At 33.4% G+C, this 18,537-nt stretch overlaps 4 protein-coding genes and 1 long non-coding RNA gene across 6 annotated transcripts; 4 read left to right on the plus strand and 1 right to left on the minus strand.

The window, feature by feature from the left end:
- Positions 1 to 1,012: 1,012 nt before the first annotated feature.
- Positions 1,013 to 2,140, plus strand: LOC130957814 (F-box/kelch-repeat protein At3g23880-like). The gene has a single exon (XM_057884661.1). The coding sequence runs from the start codon at positions 1,013 to 1,015 to the stop codon at positions 2,138 to 2,140; it is 1,128 nt and encodes a 375-aa protein (XP_057740644.1).
- Positions 2,141 to 5,856: 3,716 nt separating this feature from the next.
- On the plus strand, positions 5,857 to 6,951 carry LOC130957815 (F-box/kelch-repeat protein At3g23880-like). Its single transcript, XM_057884662.1, has one exon. It carries the CDS (start codon positions 5,857 to 5,859, stop codon positions 6,949 to 6,951), a length of 1,095 nt encoding a protein of 364 aa, XP_057740645.1.
- A 1,486-nt stretch (positions 6,952 to 8,437) lies between these two features.
- LOC130955735 (uncharacterized) lies at positions 8,438 to 9,967 on the minus strand. 2 transcript variants are annotated; one of them, XR_009076864.1, is made up of 3 exons: positions 9,834 to 9,942; positions 9,024 to 9,509; positions 8,438 to 8,903 (listed from the first exon to the last, which is right to left on the minus strand). It is a non-coding gene; the product is annotated as an uncharacterized LOC130955735 (long non-coding RNA). The 2 variants fall into 2 exon arrangements; XR_009076863.1 differs by having other exon boundaries at positions 8,438 to 9,509; positions 9,834 to 9,967.
- Positions 9,968 to 11,231: 1,264 nt separating this feature from the next.
- LOC130957816 (F-box/kelch-repeat protein At3g23880-like) lies at positions 11,232 to 12,374 on the plus strand. The gene has a single exon (XM_057884663.1). The coding sequence runs from the start codon at positions 11,232 to 11,234 to the stop codon at positions 12,372 to 12,374; it is 1,143 nt and encodes a 380-aa protein (XP_057740646.1).
- A 4,318-nt stretch (positions 12,375 to 16,692) lies between these two features.
- Positions 16,693 to 17,841, plus strand: LOC130957817 (F-box/kelch-repeat protein At3g23880-like). Its single transcript, XM_057884664.1, has one exon. It carries the CDS (start codon positions 16,693 to 16,695, stop codon positions 17,839 to 17,841), a length of 1,149 nt encoding a protein of 382 aa, XP_057740647.1.
- The last annotated feature ends 696 nt before the right edge of the window (positions 17,842 to 18,537 follow it).

An 18,537-nucleotide genomic window follows, 5' to 3' on the forward strand; every position in this document is an offset into this window, starting at 1 on the left:
AACATCCCTTTCCATCAATTTACAAAACTTAAAATTAAGAAAATAAATTAAAACTTTCACTTTCACTCTCATTTTTCATCTTTATTCTCTCTCTTTTCTCTCATTCTCTATTTTTTTTATCTTTCTTTTTTATAAAAAATAAAATTAACAAAATAATATAATTTAAATAAAAAATATTATTATTATATACATAGTTTTTATTTAGTTTTAAATTTTTATTGCTTATCTTTTTAATCTATATTTTCATTTCTCTTCTTTCAAATATTTATTACATTTAATTTGGAAAGAATACTAATATTATAATAAAAAGTTAGAATTAAGATTCAATTGTTTTTAAAAAAAAAATAATTTTGAGTTAATTTTATAACTATCAATATAATTTTTTTATACTAATATCTAATTATATTTTTATATACACAAAGAAAAAAATATTATTTTTAAATAACAAGTATAAAAATTAATTATTCATAAAAATTTTATTATTTAATTTTTTTTATCTACAAATACTTTGATCTTCTTAATCATAGACTTTTGTCAACCTACTATTTCATTATAAAAATAATTTAATTTTATAAATTTTTTATGCCATGCATAATCTATCCTATCAGAATAGAATAGATCATAATTTTAAAAAATTTATATTCTAATATTACCGATAAAAATACAAGTATTAATAAAATCCAAAAAATGTGTGCGATCACAAATTTTTCGTTTTCGGAATCGACGCTAATAATCTCCACTAACCACAACAATAACAGGACACATGTCATCTCTTTATTTCCTGGTCAATTTTAAAACCTAGGGAATTTAAATTTAAATTCTCTAAATTTTAAAATATAATCACTCATGCTTAAATAATTTTGTTTATTTTTTTAATTCTATCTATAAAATAAATGATAAAAAATTGCCCTATATCCTCTAAAATAAAATTTAAAATTTAAAAAATCCAAATCACAACCACCTTATAATAGAATTACATTTACGTTCTTCGTTGTATTTCGAGGGCATGCACATGGCGCCTAAACACCCAACGGCGGCGGTCCTCTTGTGTGAAGTGGTGATGGAGATCCTCTCTTGGATTCCTGCAAAGCCTGTCACGCGCCTCAAGCTTGTGTGCAAGTCATGGAACTCCATCATCTCCCACCCTCACTTCGCCAAACTTCACCTTCACCGATCACCCAAAAATGGCATCCTCCTGATTACGCGAACACCACCTTTCCCCGAGAAAGAAAGAAAACAGGGCATAGTGTTGAGTAGCGTTGAATCTTTCATCCAAAATCCATCATCCACTCTTGATGCTCAAGAGAATCGCCGCTCTCTACACGTAGAAGACTGTGTTGTGGGTTCATGCAACGGGTTGGTTTGTGTGGCCCATAGTCTTTTCCACCCCAACAACGATAATTTTGATATCTGGTTTCGTTTATGGAACCCTCTCATAGGGTTTATTTCAGGGAACTCGCCTTCGCCTTGCTTACGTGTCAATGGGCATGATGCTTTTGGGTTTGGGTATGATGAGTCAAGTGACAGTTACAAGGTAGTGATTGCCAGTCGGGATTATTCTTCTGGAACAGTAACTGCGCAGGTTTATAGCTTCCGTGGCAGTTCTTGGAAGAGGGTCAACAATTTTCCTGCTTTTCCGTTTTTTGCCGAAGATAATGGCCACTTCATCGGTGGCACTCTTAATTGGATAGGTCTCCGTAACCCGCATGGAGGTGATTATGATTGGGATGCTGTTACACTTGATATGTTAATGATTGTTTCTTTTGACCTGAAATCGGATACAAATAAACAGATTCTGCTTCCAAAGGGTATCGATGAGATCCCCCGTGAAGAGCCAAGTCTGGGAGTTTGGGGAAATAGCCTGTATCTTCTTCATGATTACAAGAACACTCATTTTATTGCATGGCAAATGAAGGAGTTTGGAGATGAAAATTCTTGGACTCAATTGCTAAAGATTAGTTTTCACCATCTCGGTGTTGAAATGCTATTGCTACCGGAGTTTATATTTGAGAATGGAAATATCTTCATGTTTGAGGAAGTTTTTTATGACCGAAGAGATAATAGTGTTAAACGCTTTAATATCAACAATCTTGACTTCGATGCATTTGATTATGTTGAGAGCTTGGTTCAGCCTTGTTAAAATTCGGTTTCTATTCAAAGTTTTGCTCCTGCAGCTTTTTGTTCTGTTATTTTAAATCCTTATATTTCATGTAGGCCCAACAAAGTTCAGGTCATTGTGATTATTTTGGGGGTTTCCTTACTTTGGCTACTTCTTGTTGTTGGATCCAAATTGTAGACGGATCACTTTTATTTTGGCTGCAAACTTTATATATACAAGTGCATAAAATTCTAGCATTCTTATCGTGACTACTTGTTGCATAAGTTTATTAATTTTTGCTAATGGTTGGATGAAGTTTACAGACAAATTGATTTTTTCATTAGTTAGAATCTAGAACATGATTTTTGCGACCATCCCATTGTAAGAGTAATGAAATTTTCACTTTTTTTATTTAGTTATTGGTTACTTTATCTTTTCATGACATATGTTTTGTATGGTGAACAAGCTTGATGGCAAGCTGAAATCTTATTTATAGTAGTCATGGGATTGTACTAGTAGGAATGAATAATGTAAGGATGGAAATAAAATATGACATCTTATTACCCTGCTAAAAGTACCCTAAGTATGCCCTATCTATGATGTAGATGCTCTATTTATGATGTATATACATTCATTAGTTTTTTCTGTGGAAATTATGTGACTATGTGAATGTGGTTTTGATCCTGTGTATCTCCATTTCCAATAGTGTTGGAACCAAACAACTTACGTGTCGGAGTATTGGTTTTAGTTCTTTTTTTTATTTGGAGTAAATTTGTCATGCAGCATATGATTTCTTGGATCTTTAGATACATGTCTAATAGGATAGCAACTAAAATAAGATTGCTTTCTTAGAATGTTACATACATGTCTAATAGGATGGTAACTATGTGTATTCTGAATTTTGTTGCTGTGAGATAGTTAATGCAAAGAAAAGATGGTGAAATATTGACTAATGAGAAAATTTTTTGCCACTGAAAAAGTTAGATGTACTTAAGATCTTAAAATTATGTTGTAGAGGGATGGTTGGGAGGGGAGGGGTAATAGCAAAAACTTAATGATGGAGCTGCTTTTAGTGTTCTATTGTTGTTTTGTCAACAAAATTATCGAGTCCAAGAATTACATATCACATTAGCAGCTGAAAATTTGTTTCAATGCACTAGAAAATATACTGCTAGAAGTCACAATTAACATTGAGCTGTAAAATGATAAGTTTGATGCTATCTCTATTTGCTGACGTTGCTGCACTGCTAATACTAAGTTGTCCCCCGTTGCATTCACTAGAAACCTCAGCTCATGAATTAACTCATTTGAATTGTCAAATGTTTCTTATAGCTATCTTACATTCCCAATTTGATACGACATGTATAACAAATTCAACATGTTATAAGTATAATCGTAAATATAATAATAAAATAATAATATTATAGCACATTGTACGGTTTGGATTGGATTGGATCAGTTATGAAAAGTAGATCCGAAATCCGATCCAATTTAGCGGTTTGCAAAAAATAGAATCCAATCAAATCCGAATTAGTGCGATTTTAATCAGTTTTTGGTATTGATTGGATTTGATGAGCGGTTTAATTTGAATCGGATTGGGTTTGAATACCCCTAGTCTTAGTGACCCTGAAAACATCAAAATTCTATGAAACACATGCCCATGCTTTTAAATCAAACTTGTCTTTAACTTCATCTTCATCTTTTCATGAAGTGAAACATTAAGCTTCCTTCTCCTAAAGAAGTCCACGAACTCATTGGAAATGAATCAAATGATCTTATCCAACAACACCTGAACAGAAACAGAGAGTAATGCCCCTCCCACAATAGCAGCAGCCATATTTTCTTTGGTTTAAATAAGACCCTACAGTTAATGATGATTACAAGAGAAGTAGTGTGTAAGTAAGGATTAATAGTACACAAATTTCTTACAAACAAGTTTCTTAGTATTTGATGCATTTACAATTATACTTTAATCAGTTAATGATGATTATTCTTAAGTAATTAGTAACGAGTTAGAACAAATGAATAGGACTAATTGTGGTTTATTGATTCTATCAGCAGCAGTTATTACAGTCTTTTCCTCTAATTTTGGACCTCACTAATTAAAGAAGAGAGAAAGATTGAGAGAGAGCTGAATTCTTACCTTAGAAGTAGAGTCAGAAACCAAATGATATGATTAGAAGCAATTAGCAGCAGAGTTTCTCTCAACTAAGATTCTTCATTTCCTTCATATCCAGATCCATCTGCTTCTTCTTTGATGAGAAGTAACTCAAAACTTAAAGTCAAAGTCAAAGTCAACTTCAACCTTAACAAAAAAAAATCAATAAACTAATCTATATTATTATTATTATTATCTGATGCATAATTCTAATTATTGAAAATACAAAAAAATATCTATTTCAAAAAATTAAAAGTATATGTACTTTGTATTTTTTAAGAGAAAATGACACTTCCTTTTTTATGAAATGTCTAAAAAATATCTGTTTCCTCAATTTACAAAACTTAAAATTAAGAAAATAAATAAAAAAGTGTAATGAAAATAAAAATTTGACAAAATTAAAAAGAATGCTTGCCACCTCCGAGTTGCTCAAGTGAGTTACAATCACATTGTTGTGTGCCTTTTTCTTAGATAGTGATTGGTAGAGACGGAGATTTAAAGACTGAGATTGAGAGATAGAGACTGAAATAAATCTTAGTATTCTATTTGGTGTAAAGTGGGAGACAGAAATTGAAACAATAATGAAGCTCTAATTTAATTTGTACAAAGTAAAATTGGAATTAATTAATTAAAATGAGGGTATTTTAGGTATAAAATATTATTAAAATTTTAATATCCGTCTTTAAAAATTTTAATCCTCTGTGTCCCTACTTTTGGGAGGTACTGAAATACTAAAATTTTAAGGACAGAGATAAAAATTTTAATACCAGTCTCTAGGCGAACAAACCTAACGCTGAATCTCAATCTTTCAATCTCTGTCTCAATATCTTAAAACAAACGCTACTTCATTATTTTGGTATGGCTTGTCTTATTGGTATTTCCGGCGGGTCCAAACAACAAAAATAAAAAACCTCTTGCTCCCCGTTTGTGCAAGTCACCGCCATGGCTGCTCTAACATTCTCTAAGTTGGGATTACAAAACATACATAAAACTTATACAAAAATTGGGATTACAAAACATATATAAAACTTATACAAAAATTTCAAAATTTCAGCACCACAAAATCAACCAATCATGCTACAGCCATTCACCAGAAAAGAAAGCTGTTCTGCAGTTGAACAAACCCTAAAATTAGCTCTGCCATAAATAATTTAGAAAATGAAATTACTTTTAAATCCTACACATTAATAAAATCCAAAAAATGCGTGCGCGATAACAAATATTTCGTTTTCAGAAATGACGCTAATAATCTCCGCTAACCACAATAATAACAGGACACATGTCATCTCTTCATTCCCTGATTAATTTTAAAACCTAGCCGCCAGACATAATTAATTTGAATGTGAATTTTTTAAGTTTTAAAATGTGATCGCTCATTTTTAAATATATTTTTTAAAAATTTTGTTTAATTTTATCTATAAAATAAATAATAAAAGATTATATTTTATCCTCTAAAATAAAATTTAAAATTGAGAAGATATAAATTTTAACAACTTATAATACAATTACATTTACGTTCTTCGTTGTATTTCGAGGGCGTGCACATGGCGCCTCAACACCCAACAGCGGCGCTCCTCTTGTGTGAAGTGGTGATGCCGTGATGGAGATCCTCTCTTGGATTCCTGCAAAGCCTGTCACGCGCCTCAAGCTTGTGTGCAAGTCATGGAACTCCATCATCTCCCACCCTCACTTCGCCAAACTTCACCTTCACCGATCACCCAAAAATGGCATCCTCCTGATTACGCGAACACCACCTTTCCCCGAGAAAGAAAGAAAACAGGGCATAGTGTTGAGTAGCGTTGAATCTTTCATCCAAAATCCATCATCCACTCTTGATGCTCAAGAGAATCGCCGCTCTCTACACGTAGAAGACTGGGTTTTGGGTTCATGCAATGGGTTGGTTTGTGTGTCCCAAATTCTTATCCACCCCAACAACGATATTTGCGATATCTGGTTTCGTTTATGGAACCCTCTCACAGGGTTTATTTCAGGGAACTCGCCTTGCTTAAGTGTCAATGTGCATAATGCTTCTGGGTTTGGGTATGATGAGTCAAGTGACAGTTACAAGGTAGTGACTGTCATTCGGGATTCTTCTGGAACAGTAACTGCCCAAGTTTATAGCTTCGGTGGCAGTTCTTGGAAGAGGGCCAACAGTTTCCCTGCTTTTCCGTTTTGTGTTGAAGATAATGGCCACTTCATCGGTGGCACTCTTAATTGGCTAGGTCTCCGTAACCCGCATGGAGATGATTATGATTGGGCTGCTGTTACACTTGATATGTTAATGATTGTTTCTTTTGACCTGAAATCGGATACACATAAACAGATTCTGCTTCCAAAGGGTATCGATGAGATCCCCCGTAAAGAGCCAACTCTGGGAGTTTGGGGAAATAACCTGTATCTTCTTCATGATTATAAGAACACTCATTTTATTGCATGGCAAATGAAGGAGTTTGGAGATGAAAATTCTTGGACTCAATTGCTAAAGATTAGTTTTCACCATCTCGGTGTTGAAAGGCTATTATTCCCGGAGTTTATATTTGAGAATGGAAATATCTTCATGTTGAGAGGCAGGCATCGTTTTGAGGAAGTTTTTTATGACCGAAGAGATCATAGTGTTAAACGCGTTAATTTCTTTTCCAACAATCGTTACGTCAATGCATTTGATTATGTTGAGAGCTTGGTTCAGCCTTGTTAAAATTCGGTTCCTATTCAAAGTTTTGCTTCTGCATTTTTTTGTTCTGTTATTTTAAATTCTTATATTTCATGTAGGCCCAGCAAAGTTTACGTCATTGTGATTATTTTGGGTGTTTTCTGACTTTAGCTACTTCTTATTGTTGGGTCCAAATTTGTAGACAGATCACTATTATCATGACTATTTTAACATCCTACATACTTAATAAAACTAATCACACAAACAAATGATAATAGTCTTGTTTGGTCATCACTTCAATCCAGTTTTAGTTTTTTAAATTCAACATGATGTATATACCTTCATTAGTTTTTTCTTTGGAAATTATGTAAAGGTGGTTTTGATCCTGTGTATCTCCATCAGACTCCATTTCTAATAGTGTTGGAACCAAAAAACTTACATGTCGGAGTATTGTTTTTAATTCTTTTTTTATTCGGAGTAAATTTGTTATGCAGCATGTGATTTCTTGGATCTTTAGATATATGTCTAATAGGATAGCAACTAAAATAAGATTGCTTTCTTAGAGTGTTACATACATGTGTAATAGGATGGTAACTATGTGTATTCTGAATTTTGTTGCTGTGAGATAGTTAATGCGAAAAAAAGATAATGAAATATTGACTAATGAGAGAATTTTTTGCCACTGGAAAAGTTAGATGTACTTAAGATCTTAAAATTATGTTGTAGAGGGATGGTTGGGAGGGGAGGCGTATCATAGCAAAAACTTAATGAGGGAGCTGCTTTTAGTGTCCTATTGCTGTTTTGTCAACAAAATTATTAAGTCCAAGAATTACATATCACATTAGCAGCTGAAAATTTGTTTCAATGCACTAGAAAATATGCTGCTAAAAGTCACAATTGACATTGAACTGTAAAATGATAAGTTTGATGCTATCACTATTTGCTGAAGTTGCTGCACTGCTAATACTAAGTTGTTCCCTGTTGCATTCACTAGAAACCTCAGCTCATGAATTAACTGCACAATGCAGCCACTGCCATGTTTAGTTTGCCTAATATAAAAGCCAGGTACTGTAACTGTCATATATGCCATTTTGACAACTCAATCTATGCTTTGTAAGATCAAATCGTAGACTTGTAACCGATTTTTGACGTCACTTGTGCAAACAAAGTATGAGTATTTTGAATACCAATTTTAAACTCTTGAACCATTATGTCCTTTTTAAAAATCCTTCTTTCTCTCTCTTTGTTTAAACTATTCCAATAAATTTGGATCAATATTTATTTATTAATAGCTTGCAAAACTTTCATTGTGGAAGAAGTGAATGGAAAAATAAGTGCGTATATGCAAGTTACTAAATTACGGACTTAGTTGTCAATGGAAATATAGAACTACAATTTTTGAGAATTCAAAGTTCTCACAATTTTTGAGGAACAGAACTCTTTAACGTTTCCAGCAGACCATCTCTAGGGAAGGCGGTCCGAGAAGGAATGCCTTCGATATGTAATTGTTCAAGAGAATTAAGACCAAGCATTACTTCACTGAATAGATTTGATGCATTGATAATGTTTCTGTTATCTACTTAAACAGAAAATTGTGACTCAAGTAGAGAACAACTGGATAAATGCACAAATACACCATGTTTGCAAATGAGGAATTACCTAACCAGTTGGAAAACCAGGTTCCAGCATAGAATTTGATGGTTAGTTTGTTCAAGTTTGTTGAAGGCTGCAGGTGCTCCAATACAAGATGTTGGGACTCTTGAGCAGTGCAGCTATCCCATTCTAATGATAGATCCTCAATTTGTTCTTTCTTCTTCATATTGGCCTGTGAAGCATCACAGGGTCAACAATTTTTTCTAGCTTTGAAATGCAGAGCTTCCCCAGCAAATTGAATTCGTCACCAACTTCTTCCAGGATTTTCTTACTTTTTGTCACATGTACTAAACTTTCTGCGATCCATAGCCGAACTAGCATCTCTTTTTCTAAGACTGAGTTCTCTGGAAAATTGAACAATAAGCAAAGCAACGTTTCAAAGGAGCTGGAAGGAAATGATAGCTTAGTAGCAGAGCATGTTGCACATTTAAATTTGGCAGATCCCAAATGTTACTTCTAAGTACCTTATTCCAATCATTTTTCGACTATTTGGTGCAAAGAAGACTCCCCAATGCAACTGCAGCTAAAGGCAAACCATCACATTTTTTCACAATTTCTCTTCCAATTCCCTCTAGGTTGGACCTTTCACTGGAATTATTTGCTACAAATGCGTGTTCAGCAATCTTCACTATCAAGAGATGTCAAATGGAAGATAGGAAAGGTTTGCATAGCAGAGTATTCAAGTTATTAGTATTTGTTGTTTTTGAGGTAACCGATTCAAGCATGGTCTTAGTGATCCTGAACACATGCCCATGCTTTTAAATCAAACTTGTCTTTAACTTCGTCTTCGTCTTCGCCTTTCCAAGAAGTGAAACATTAAGCTTCCTTCTCCGAAAGAAGTCCAAGAACTCATTGGAAATGATCTTATCCAACAACACCTGAACAGAAGCAGAGAGTAATGCCCCTCCCACAATAGCAGCGGCCATATTTTCTTCGGTTTAAATATGACCCTACAGTTAATGATGATTACAAGAGAAGTAGTGTGTAAGTAAGGATTAATAGTCAAAATGGTCTAAGAAAGAAGCACACCCAAATTTCTCACAAACAAGTTTCTTAGTATTTGATGGATTTACAATTATACTTTAATCAGTTAATGATGATTATTCTTAAATAATTAGTAACAAGTTAGAACAAATGAATAGGATAAAATAAAGAGCCATGAGAACCAAAATGTGGTTTATTGATTCTATCAGCAGATGTTATTACAGTCTCTCCCTCTAATTTTGGACCTCAATAATTAAAGAAGAGAGGAAGAGAGAGAGCTGAATTCTTACCTTAGAAGTAGAATTTAGTCAAAAACCAAATGAGACTATTAGAAGCAATTAGCAGCCGAACTTCTCTCAACTAAGATGCTTCATTTCCTTCATATCCAGATCCAACTACTTCTTTGATGAGAAGTAAATCAAAACTCAAAGTCAAAGTCAACGTCAACCATAACAAAAAAAAATCAATAAACTAATTAAAAACATATTTATTTCAACAAATTAAAAGTAGATGTACTTTGTATTTTTAAGAGAAAATGACACTTCCTTTTTTATAAAATGTCTAAAAAACGTCTCTTTCCATCAATTTACAAAACTTAAAATTAAGAAAATAAATAAAGAAGTGTAATGAAAATAAAAATTTGACAAAATTGAAAAGAATGCTTGCCACTTGCGAGTTGCTAAACTGAGTTACAATTATATTGTTGTGTGCCTTTCTCTTATTGTTTTGGTGTGGCTTGTCTTATTGGTATTTCCGGCGGGTCCAAACAACAAAAGTTAAAAAAAAATTAAAAAACCTCTTGCTCCCAGTTTGTGCAAGTTACCGCCATGGCTGCTCTGCAACATTCTCTAAGTTGGGATTACAAAACATACATAAAACTTATACAAAACTTTGAAAATTTCAGCACCACAATATCAACAAATCATGCCGCAGCCATTCACCAGAAAAGAAAGTTGTTTTGCAATTGGACAAACCCTAAAATTAACTCTGCCATAAATAACTTAGAAAATGAAATTACTTTCAAACCGCTACATATTAATAAAGGAAAAGTATAGGGAGCCAATGGTCTAAGGAAGTATTAGAGATATGATCATTAGTGTTACATTGTCCTGTCAGGTTACGTTTTTGGGATGAGTGGGTTCATGACATGGTATTAGAGTTCTATATCCGAAAGGTCAAGGGTTCGATCTTGGTGAACTCCAAAATTAACTTAAGTTTTTAGGATGAGATGTTTATTATCCCTAGATAGTGTGGGTGATGTTCATTTTATTCATAGACCAAAGGTTTAGCCCATTGTGCACATTGTACACTTAAGCCATTGACTCCCTAGCACTACCCATTAATAAAATCCCAAAAATCTGTGCGCTAATAATCTCCACTAACCACAACAATAACAGGACACATATCATCTCTTCGTTCCCTGGTCAATTTTAAAATCTAGCCCCCAGAGACACATTCAATTTTTTTTTTGGTCATTCAATTGAATTTGAATATGAATTTTTTAAATTTTAAAATATGATCAATTATCTATAAATAATTTTTTTATATTTTTTTTAGTCTTATTTATAAAATAAATAATAAAAATCACATTTTATTACTTAAAATAAAATTTAAAATTTAGAAAATTCAAATTCCAACCTATAATACAATTACATTTGCGTTCTTCGATGTATATCGAAGGCTTGCACATGGCGCCTCAACACCCAACAGCGGCGCTCCTCTTGTGTGAACTTGTGATGGAGATCCTCTCTTGGATTCCGGCAAAGCCTGTCACGGGCCTCAAGCTTGTGTGCAAGTCATGGAACTCCATCATCTCCCACCCTCACTTCGTCAAACTTCACCTTCACCGTTCACCCAAAAATGCCATCCTCTTGTCTACGCTAACACCACCTTTCCCCGTCGAAGAAAGAAAATTGGGCTTAGTGTTGAGTAGCGTTGAATCTTTCATCCAAAATCCATCATCCACTCTTGATGCTCAAGAGAATCGCCGCTCTCTACACGTAGAAGACTGGGTTTTGGGTTCATGCAACGGGTTGGTTTGTGTGGCCCATATTCTTTACCAACCCAACAACGATATTTACGATATCTGGTTTCGTTTATGGAACCCTCTCACAGGGTTTATTTCAGAGAACTCGCCGTGCTTACGTGTCAGTAGGCATACTGCTTCTGGGTTTGGGTATGATGAGTCAAGTGACCGTTACAAGGTAGTGACAGTCAGTCGGGATTCTTCTGGAACAGTAACTGCGCAAGTTTATAGCTTCGGTGGCAGTTTTTGGAAGAGGGCCAACAGTTTCCCTGCTTTACCGTTTTCTGCTGAAGATAATGGCCACTTCATCGGTGGCACTCTTAGTTGGCTAGGTCTCCGTAACCCGCATGGAGGTGATTATGATTGGGCTGCTGTTACACTTGATATGTTAATGATTGTTTCTTTTGACCTGAAATCCGATACACATAAACAGATTCTGCTTCCAAAGGGTATCGATGAGATCCCCGGTCAAGAGCCAACTCTGGGAGTTTGGGGAAATAGCCTGTATCTTCTTCATGATTACAAGAACACTCATTTTATTGCATGGCAAATGAAGGTGTTTGGAAATGAAAATTCTTGGACTCAATTGCTAAAGATTAGTTTTCACCATCTCGGTGTCGAAAGGCTATTATTCCCGGAGTTTATATTTGAGAATGGAAATATCTTCTTGTTGAGAGGCAGGCATCGTTTTGAGGAAGTTTTTTATGACCGAAGAGATAATAGTGTTAGACGCGTTAATATCTTGGCCAACAATTGTTACTTCAATGTATTTGATTATGTTGAGAGCTTGATTCAGTCTTGTTAAAATTCGGTTCCTATTCAAAGTTTTGCTTCTGCGATTTTTTATTCTGTTATTTTAAATTCTTATATTTCATGTAGGTCCGGCAAAATTTATGTTATTGTGATTATTTTAAGTGTTTTCTTACTTTAGCTGCTTCTTGTTGTTGGGTCCAAATTTGTAGACAGATCACTTTTTTTTTGTGACTGAACAAAGAAAAAGGACCTAAGAGAAAGAGTGACACTCCTCTCTAATAATAATGTCTAAATTATTAGGGGGCAGTAACCACTCAGCAGTTTTAGCCATTAAATCAATCGCTCTATTTGTTGTGCGCTGGATGAGCACTAAAGTAGCTGTCCAATTGCGCTGAAGCATCTCTTTAATTTTGTCAAGCAGATTAGAATCATTCGTAATCATGCTGGTTGTGCCTCGCGAAACAAGAAGAAACGTATCAAGATTATCAGTTTCACATATGACCTCTTTGCACTCGCAATCCCAAGCCATAACAAGCCCTCTCTAAATAGCATGAAGCTCACAACAGAGAACACTAGAAAGAGGTATACTGGCAGAACAACCTTTCATCCAAATTCCCATGTTGTCTCTAATAATACATCCAAAGCCAGCTGATTGCTCATTTTCAAAAACACTTGCATCGCAGTTCACTTTCCAGACATTCATTGGAGGTGGTTCCCAGTTATATTGCAAAGAGGAAGGAATAATATGTTTTTGGTTGGTAACAACCTTAGAGAAATCTCGAGCAGCATGTTGAACTAAGTGAACAATTCTCTCCTTATTCCATGGATCATCTTGATGGAAGATGTCATTGTTCCTATCTCTCCAAATCCACCAAAAGGCCGCTACAAAGAGAAACTCATTTTTATTGAGATTAGAACGAATCCAAGACACAAAATCCAAACTAGAGTCCTCAGCGGTCATTCCCAAATTTAAGCTAATCCAAATCTGACGAGCTTTTTGGCAAGTCCTAAAGCAGTGGTTAATATCCTCTAGAGCAAGATAATATCTCTGACAAAAATCAGAAGTAGCAAGACCTCTTTGAAACCGGTAACTAGCTGTGGGAACTCCGTTGTTGAGACAAAGCCAGAGCAGACACTTTATCTTCTCCGGAATTCTCAAGCCCCAAAGCCAAAGCCAATTTTCATTATCATTCCAGCCAAATTTCTTCTTCAATAGCCATTCATACCCGCTTTTAGTCGAGTAGGTGAGAGTATTTGAGTTTGTCCAAAACCAACCTGTTTTATCTCCTGCTTGCTTGATAGGATCAAAGAGCATCAAATCAAGTTTAACTTCTTCTGGAATCATTGTGCAAAGAATATCCCACCGCCAATGTCCATGGTGCCAGACATCTTCTAGCTTCAAGTGAGAATCAGAGATGTGCACAAAAGGAACCAAAGGAGCTAGCATTCCACTTGGTCGCCAAGCATGATACCAAAAGGATTGAGATATACTGCCTGTACACCAATCAAAACCATCACGAAGCTTTTCTATTGTCTTATAAATTGCTCGCCAAGTGCTTGAAACATTATTAGAAAAATTAGGGGAAAAGCAAGACCTCCCAGATAAATATTTTACCAACATAATTCTTACCCAAAGCTTATCTTTATTATGCAGTAATTGCCAAACAAACTTTCTTAATAAAGCAAAATTTACACATTGGGTATCTCTAATTCCCAAGCCTCCATATTTTCTTGGAGTGACAACTTTGCTCCACTTGACATAATTTAAGCAACGCTCCTACGTACTTAATAAAAGTACGTACTTAATAAAAGTAATCACACAAACAAATGATAATAGTCTAATAATGTTTGGTCATCGTTTCATTCCAGTTTTTGTTTTTTAAATTCAACATGATGTATATAGCTTCATTAGCTTTTTTCTTGGAAATTATGTGACTATGTAAAGGTGGTTTTGATCCCGTGTATCTCTATCTCCAATAGTGTTGGAACCAAAAAACTTACATGTCAAGAATATTATTTAGTTCTTTTTTTATTCGGAGTAAATTGGTGATGCAGTATATGATTTCTTGGATCTATAGATTCTATTGTTATTTGCTTTGTATTTTTAAACAAATTAAAAGTGTATGTACTTTGTATTTGTAAGAGAAAAAGATATTTATTTCAACAAATTAAAAGTATATGTACTTTGTATTTTTGAGAGAAAATGACACTTTTTTTTTATAAAATGTCTAAAAAATATCCCTTTCCATCTATTTACAAAACTTAAAATTAAGAAAATAAATAAAAAAGTGTAATAAAAATAAAAATTTGACAAAATTGAAAAGAATGTTTGCCACCTACGAGTTGCTAAACTGAGTTAGAATCACATTGTTGTGTGCCTTTCTCTTATTATTTTGGTGTGGCTTGTTTTATTGGTATTTCCAGCGGGTCCAAACAACAAAAATAAAAATAAAAAATTCAAAAACCTCTTGCTCCGTTTTGGCAAGTTACCGCCATGGCTGCTCAGAAACATTCTCTAAGTTGTGGATTACAAAACATACATAAAACTTATATAAAAATTTCAAAATTTCAGCACCACAAAATCAACAAATCATACCGCAGCCATTCACCAGAAAAAAAAAAAGTTGTTCTACAATTGGACAAACCCTAAAATTAGCTCTGCCATAAATAACTTAGAAAATGAAATTTATTTGAAATGCGTACGTCTATTATATATTTTTAATTTTACAATTAAAATGTGTCGTATGTCACTTCTTTATTACAATTGGAATCAAATCTTTTCCTCCAAAATTAAAGAATTCTCCTCTCATTCTTACTAATTTTACAACCAAAATGTGTCATATGTCACTCTTTTATTGTAATTGTCTTTCCCTCCAAATTTAAAGAATTCTTCCATTCTTCTTAGTAATTTTATAACCAAAATATACCATATGTCACTCCCTCATTGTAATTAAAATTAAACATTTCCCTCCAAAATTAAAGAGTTATTCCATCCTCCCTCTTTCTTTCTCTATTTCTCTCATTCTTTCAATCACTCTATCTATTTTATATATCATTATCAATATCAATAACTAATTACTAATTTGACAATCAAAATGTGCAACATGACACTCTCTTATTAAAATTGAGAGAAAATATTTTTTTTTCAAAATTAATAAACTCCCTTCCTAAATTCTCTCATCTACCTCTCTCTATTCTTTTATTTCTCTCTACTATTTTTTCTCTATATATAATTTATATTTTATATTAGTAATCTGACAAATCAATATATGTCATCCGATATTTTTTACAATTAAAATAAAATTTTTTCTTCCGAAATTAACAAACTCTCGCTCTCACTCTCATTCTTCATCTTTATCTCTCTCTTTTCTCTCATTCTCTATTTTTTTTATCTTTCTCTTCTACAGAAAATAAAAAATAATATAATTTAAATAAAAATATTATTATTATTATTGTTATTATATACATAATTTTTTATTTAGTTTTATATTTTTACCGCTTATCTTTTCAATCTATATTTACATTTCTTTTCTTTCAAATATTTATTACAAATAATTTAGAGAGAATACTAACGTTATAATTAAAAATTAGCATCAAGATTCAATTATTTTAAAAAAAATAATTTTGAGTTAATTTTATAACTATCAGTATAATTTTATCTAATTATATTTTTATATACACAGGGAGAAAAAATATCATTTTTAAATAGCAACTATAAAAATTAATTATTCCTATTTGTGCAACAGATTTAATAGTTAACACCTAATTAAATATAAAAATATACACATTAAATTATTTTAAATTTTAGATAGCAAATGTTAAAATTAATTATTAATAAAAAATTAGACTTTTTCATATAAAAATAATAACTAAAATTTTATTATTTGATTTTTTTTATCTACAGATTTTTTGATTTTTTAATCAGAAATTTTTGTCAATCTACTATTTATTTTATAAATCTTTTATGTCATACATAATCTATATTATCAAAACAGAGTAGATGATAATTTTAAAAAATTTATTATTACGGATAAAAATAATAATATTAATAAAATCCCAAAAATGTGTGCGTGATCACAAATTTTACGTTTTCAAAATCGACCCTAATAATCTTCACGGGACACATGTCATCTCTTTATTCTCTGATCAATTTTAAAATCTAACCGCCTAGACACAATTAATTTAAATTTGAATTCTCCAAATTTGTGATAATTCAATCATAAATATTTTTTTATATTTTTTTAATCTCATTTATAAAAAAATCACACTTTATTTTTTAAAATAAAATTTAAAATTTAGAAAATCCAAATTTTAGCCACTTTATAATACAATTATATTTACGTTCTTCGTTGCATTTCGAGGGCATGCACATGGCGCCTCAACACCCAACAGCGGCGCTCTTCTTGTGTGAATTTGTGATGGAGATCCTCTCTTGGATTCCTGCAAAGCCTGTCACGCGACTCAAGCTTGTGTGCAAGTCATGGAACTCCATCATCTCCCACCCTCACTTCGTCAAACTTCACCTTCACCGATCACCCAAAAATGCCATCCTCCTGGTTACGCGAACACCACCTCTCCCCGAGAAAGAAAGAAAACAGGGCTTAGTGTTGAGTAGCGTTGAATCTTTCATCCAAAATCCATCATCCACTCTTGATGCTCAAGAGAATCGCCACGTTCTACACTTACAAGACTGGGTTTTGGGTTCATGCAACGGGTTGGTTTGTGTGGCCCATATTCTTTTCCACCCCAACAACCATAATTGCGATATCTTGTTTCGTTTATGGAACCCTCTCATAGGGTTTATTTCAGGGAACTCGCCTTCGCCTTGCTTACGTGTCAATGGGCATGATGCTTTTGGGTTTGGGTATGATGAGTCAAGTGACAGTTACAAGGTAGTGACTGCCAGTCGGAATTCTTCTGGAACAGTAACTGCGCAAGTTTATAGCTTCCATGGCAATTCATGGAAGAGGGTCAACAGTTTTCCTGCTTTTCCGTTTTCTGCCGATGATAATGGCCACTTCATCGGTGGAACTCTTAATTGGCTAGGTCTCCGTAACCCGCATGGAGATCATTATGATTGGGCTGCTGTTACACTTGATATGTTAATGATTGTTTCTCTTGACCTGAAATCGGATACAAATAAACAGATTCTGCTTCCAAAGGGTATCGATGAGATGCCCCGTGAAGAGCCAACTCTGGGAGTTTGGGGAAATAGCCTGTATCTTCTTCATGATTACAAGAACACTCATTTTATTGCATGGCAAATGAAGGAGTTTGGAGATGAAAATTCTTGGACTCAATTACTAAAGATTAGTTTTCACTATCTCGATGTTGAAACGCTATGGTTACCGGAGTTTATATTTGAGAATGGAAATATCTTCATGTTTATGGGCAGGCATCGTTTTGTGGAAGTTTTTTATGACCGAAGAGATAATAGTGTTAAACGCGTTAATATCTCGGCCAACAATTGTTACATGGATGCATTTGATTATGTTGAGAGCTTGGTTCAGCCTTGTTAAAATTGGGTTCCTATTTAAAGTTTTGTTTCTGCAGCTTTTTATTCTGTTATTTTAAATTCTTATGTTTCATGTAGGCCGAGTAAAGTTCATGTCATTTGTCATTATTTTGGGTGTTTTCTTACTTTAGCTACTTCTTGTTGTTGGGTCCAAATTTGTAGACAGATCACTTTTATCATGACTATTTTAACATCCTACATGCTTAATAAAACTAATCACACAAACAAATGATAATAGTCTAATAATATTTGGTATCACTTCAATCCAGTTTTAGTTTTTCAAATTCAACATGATATATATACCTTCATTAATTAGTTTTTTCCTTGGAAATTATGTGACTATGTAAAGGTGGTTTTGATCCTGTTTATCTCCATTTTCAATAATATTGGAACCAAAAAACTTATGTGTCAGGTTTGTCATGCAGTGTATGACTTTTTGAATCTTTAGATACCTGTCTAATAGGATAGCAACTAAAATAAGATTGCTTTTTTCTGAATTTTGTTGCTGTGAGATAGTTAATACAAAGAAAAGACGATGAAGTATTGACTAATGAGAGAATTTTTTGTCACTGAAAAAGTTAGATGTACTTAAGATCTTAAAATGATGTTGTAGTGGGACGGTTGGGAGGGGAGTGGTATCATAACAAAAACTTAATGAGGGAGCTGCTTTTAGTGTTCTATTGCTGTTTTGTCAACAAAA

Source organism: Arachis stenosperma, chromosome 10 (assembly GCF_014773155.1).
Source record: "Arachis stenosperma cultivar V10309 chromosome 10, arast.V10309.gnm1.PFL2, whole genome shotgun sequence".
Lineage (NCBI taxonomy): Eukaryota > Viridiplantae > Streptophyta > Magnoliopsida > Fabales > Fabaceae > Arachis > Arachis stenosperma.

What these genes read in the sequence shown, in the direction of transcription:
- LOC130957814 (XM_057884661.1), top strand. Translation starts at nt 1,013, where the DNA reads ATGGCGCCTAAACACCCAACGGCGGCGGTCCTCTTGTGTGAAGTGGTG.
- LOC130957815 (XM_057884662.1), top strand. Translation starts at nt 5,857, where the DNA reads ATGGAGATCCTCTCTTGGATTCCTGCAAAGCCTGTCACGCGCCTCAAG.
- LOC130957816 (XM_057884663.1), top strand. Translation starts at nt 11,232, where the DNA reads ATGGCGCCTCAACACCCAACAGCGGCGCTCCTCTTGTGTGAACTTGTG.
- LOC130957817 (XM_057884664.1), top strand. Translation starts at nt 16,693, where the DNA reads ATGGCGCCTCAACACCCAACAGCGGCGCTCTTCTTGTGTGAATTTGTG.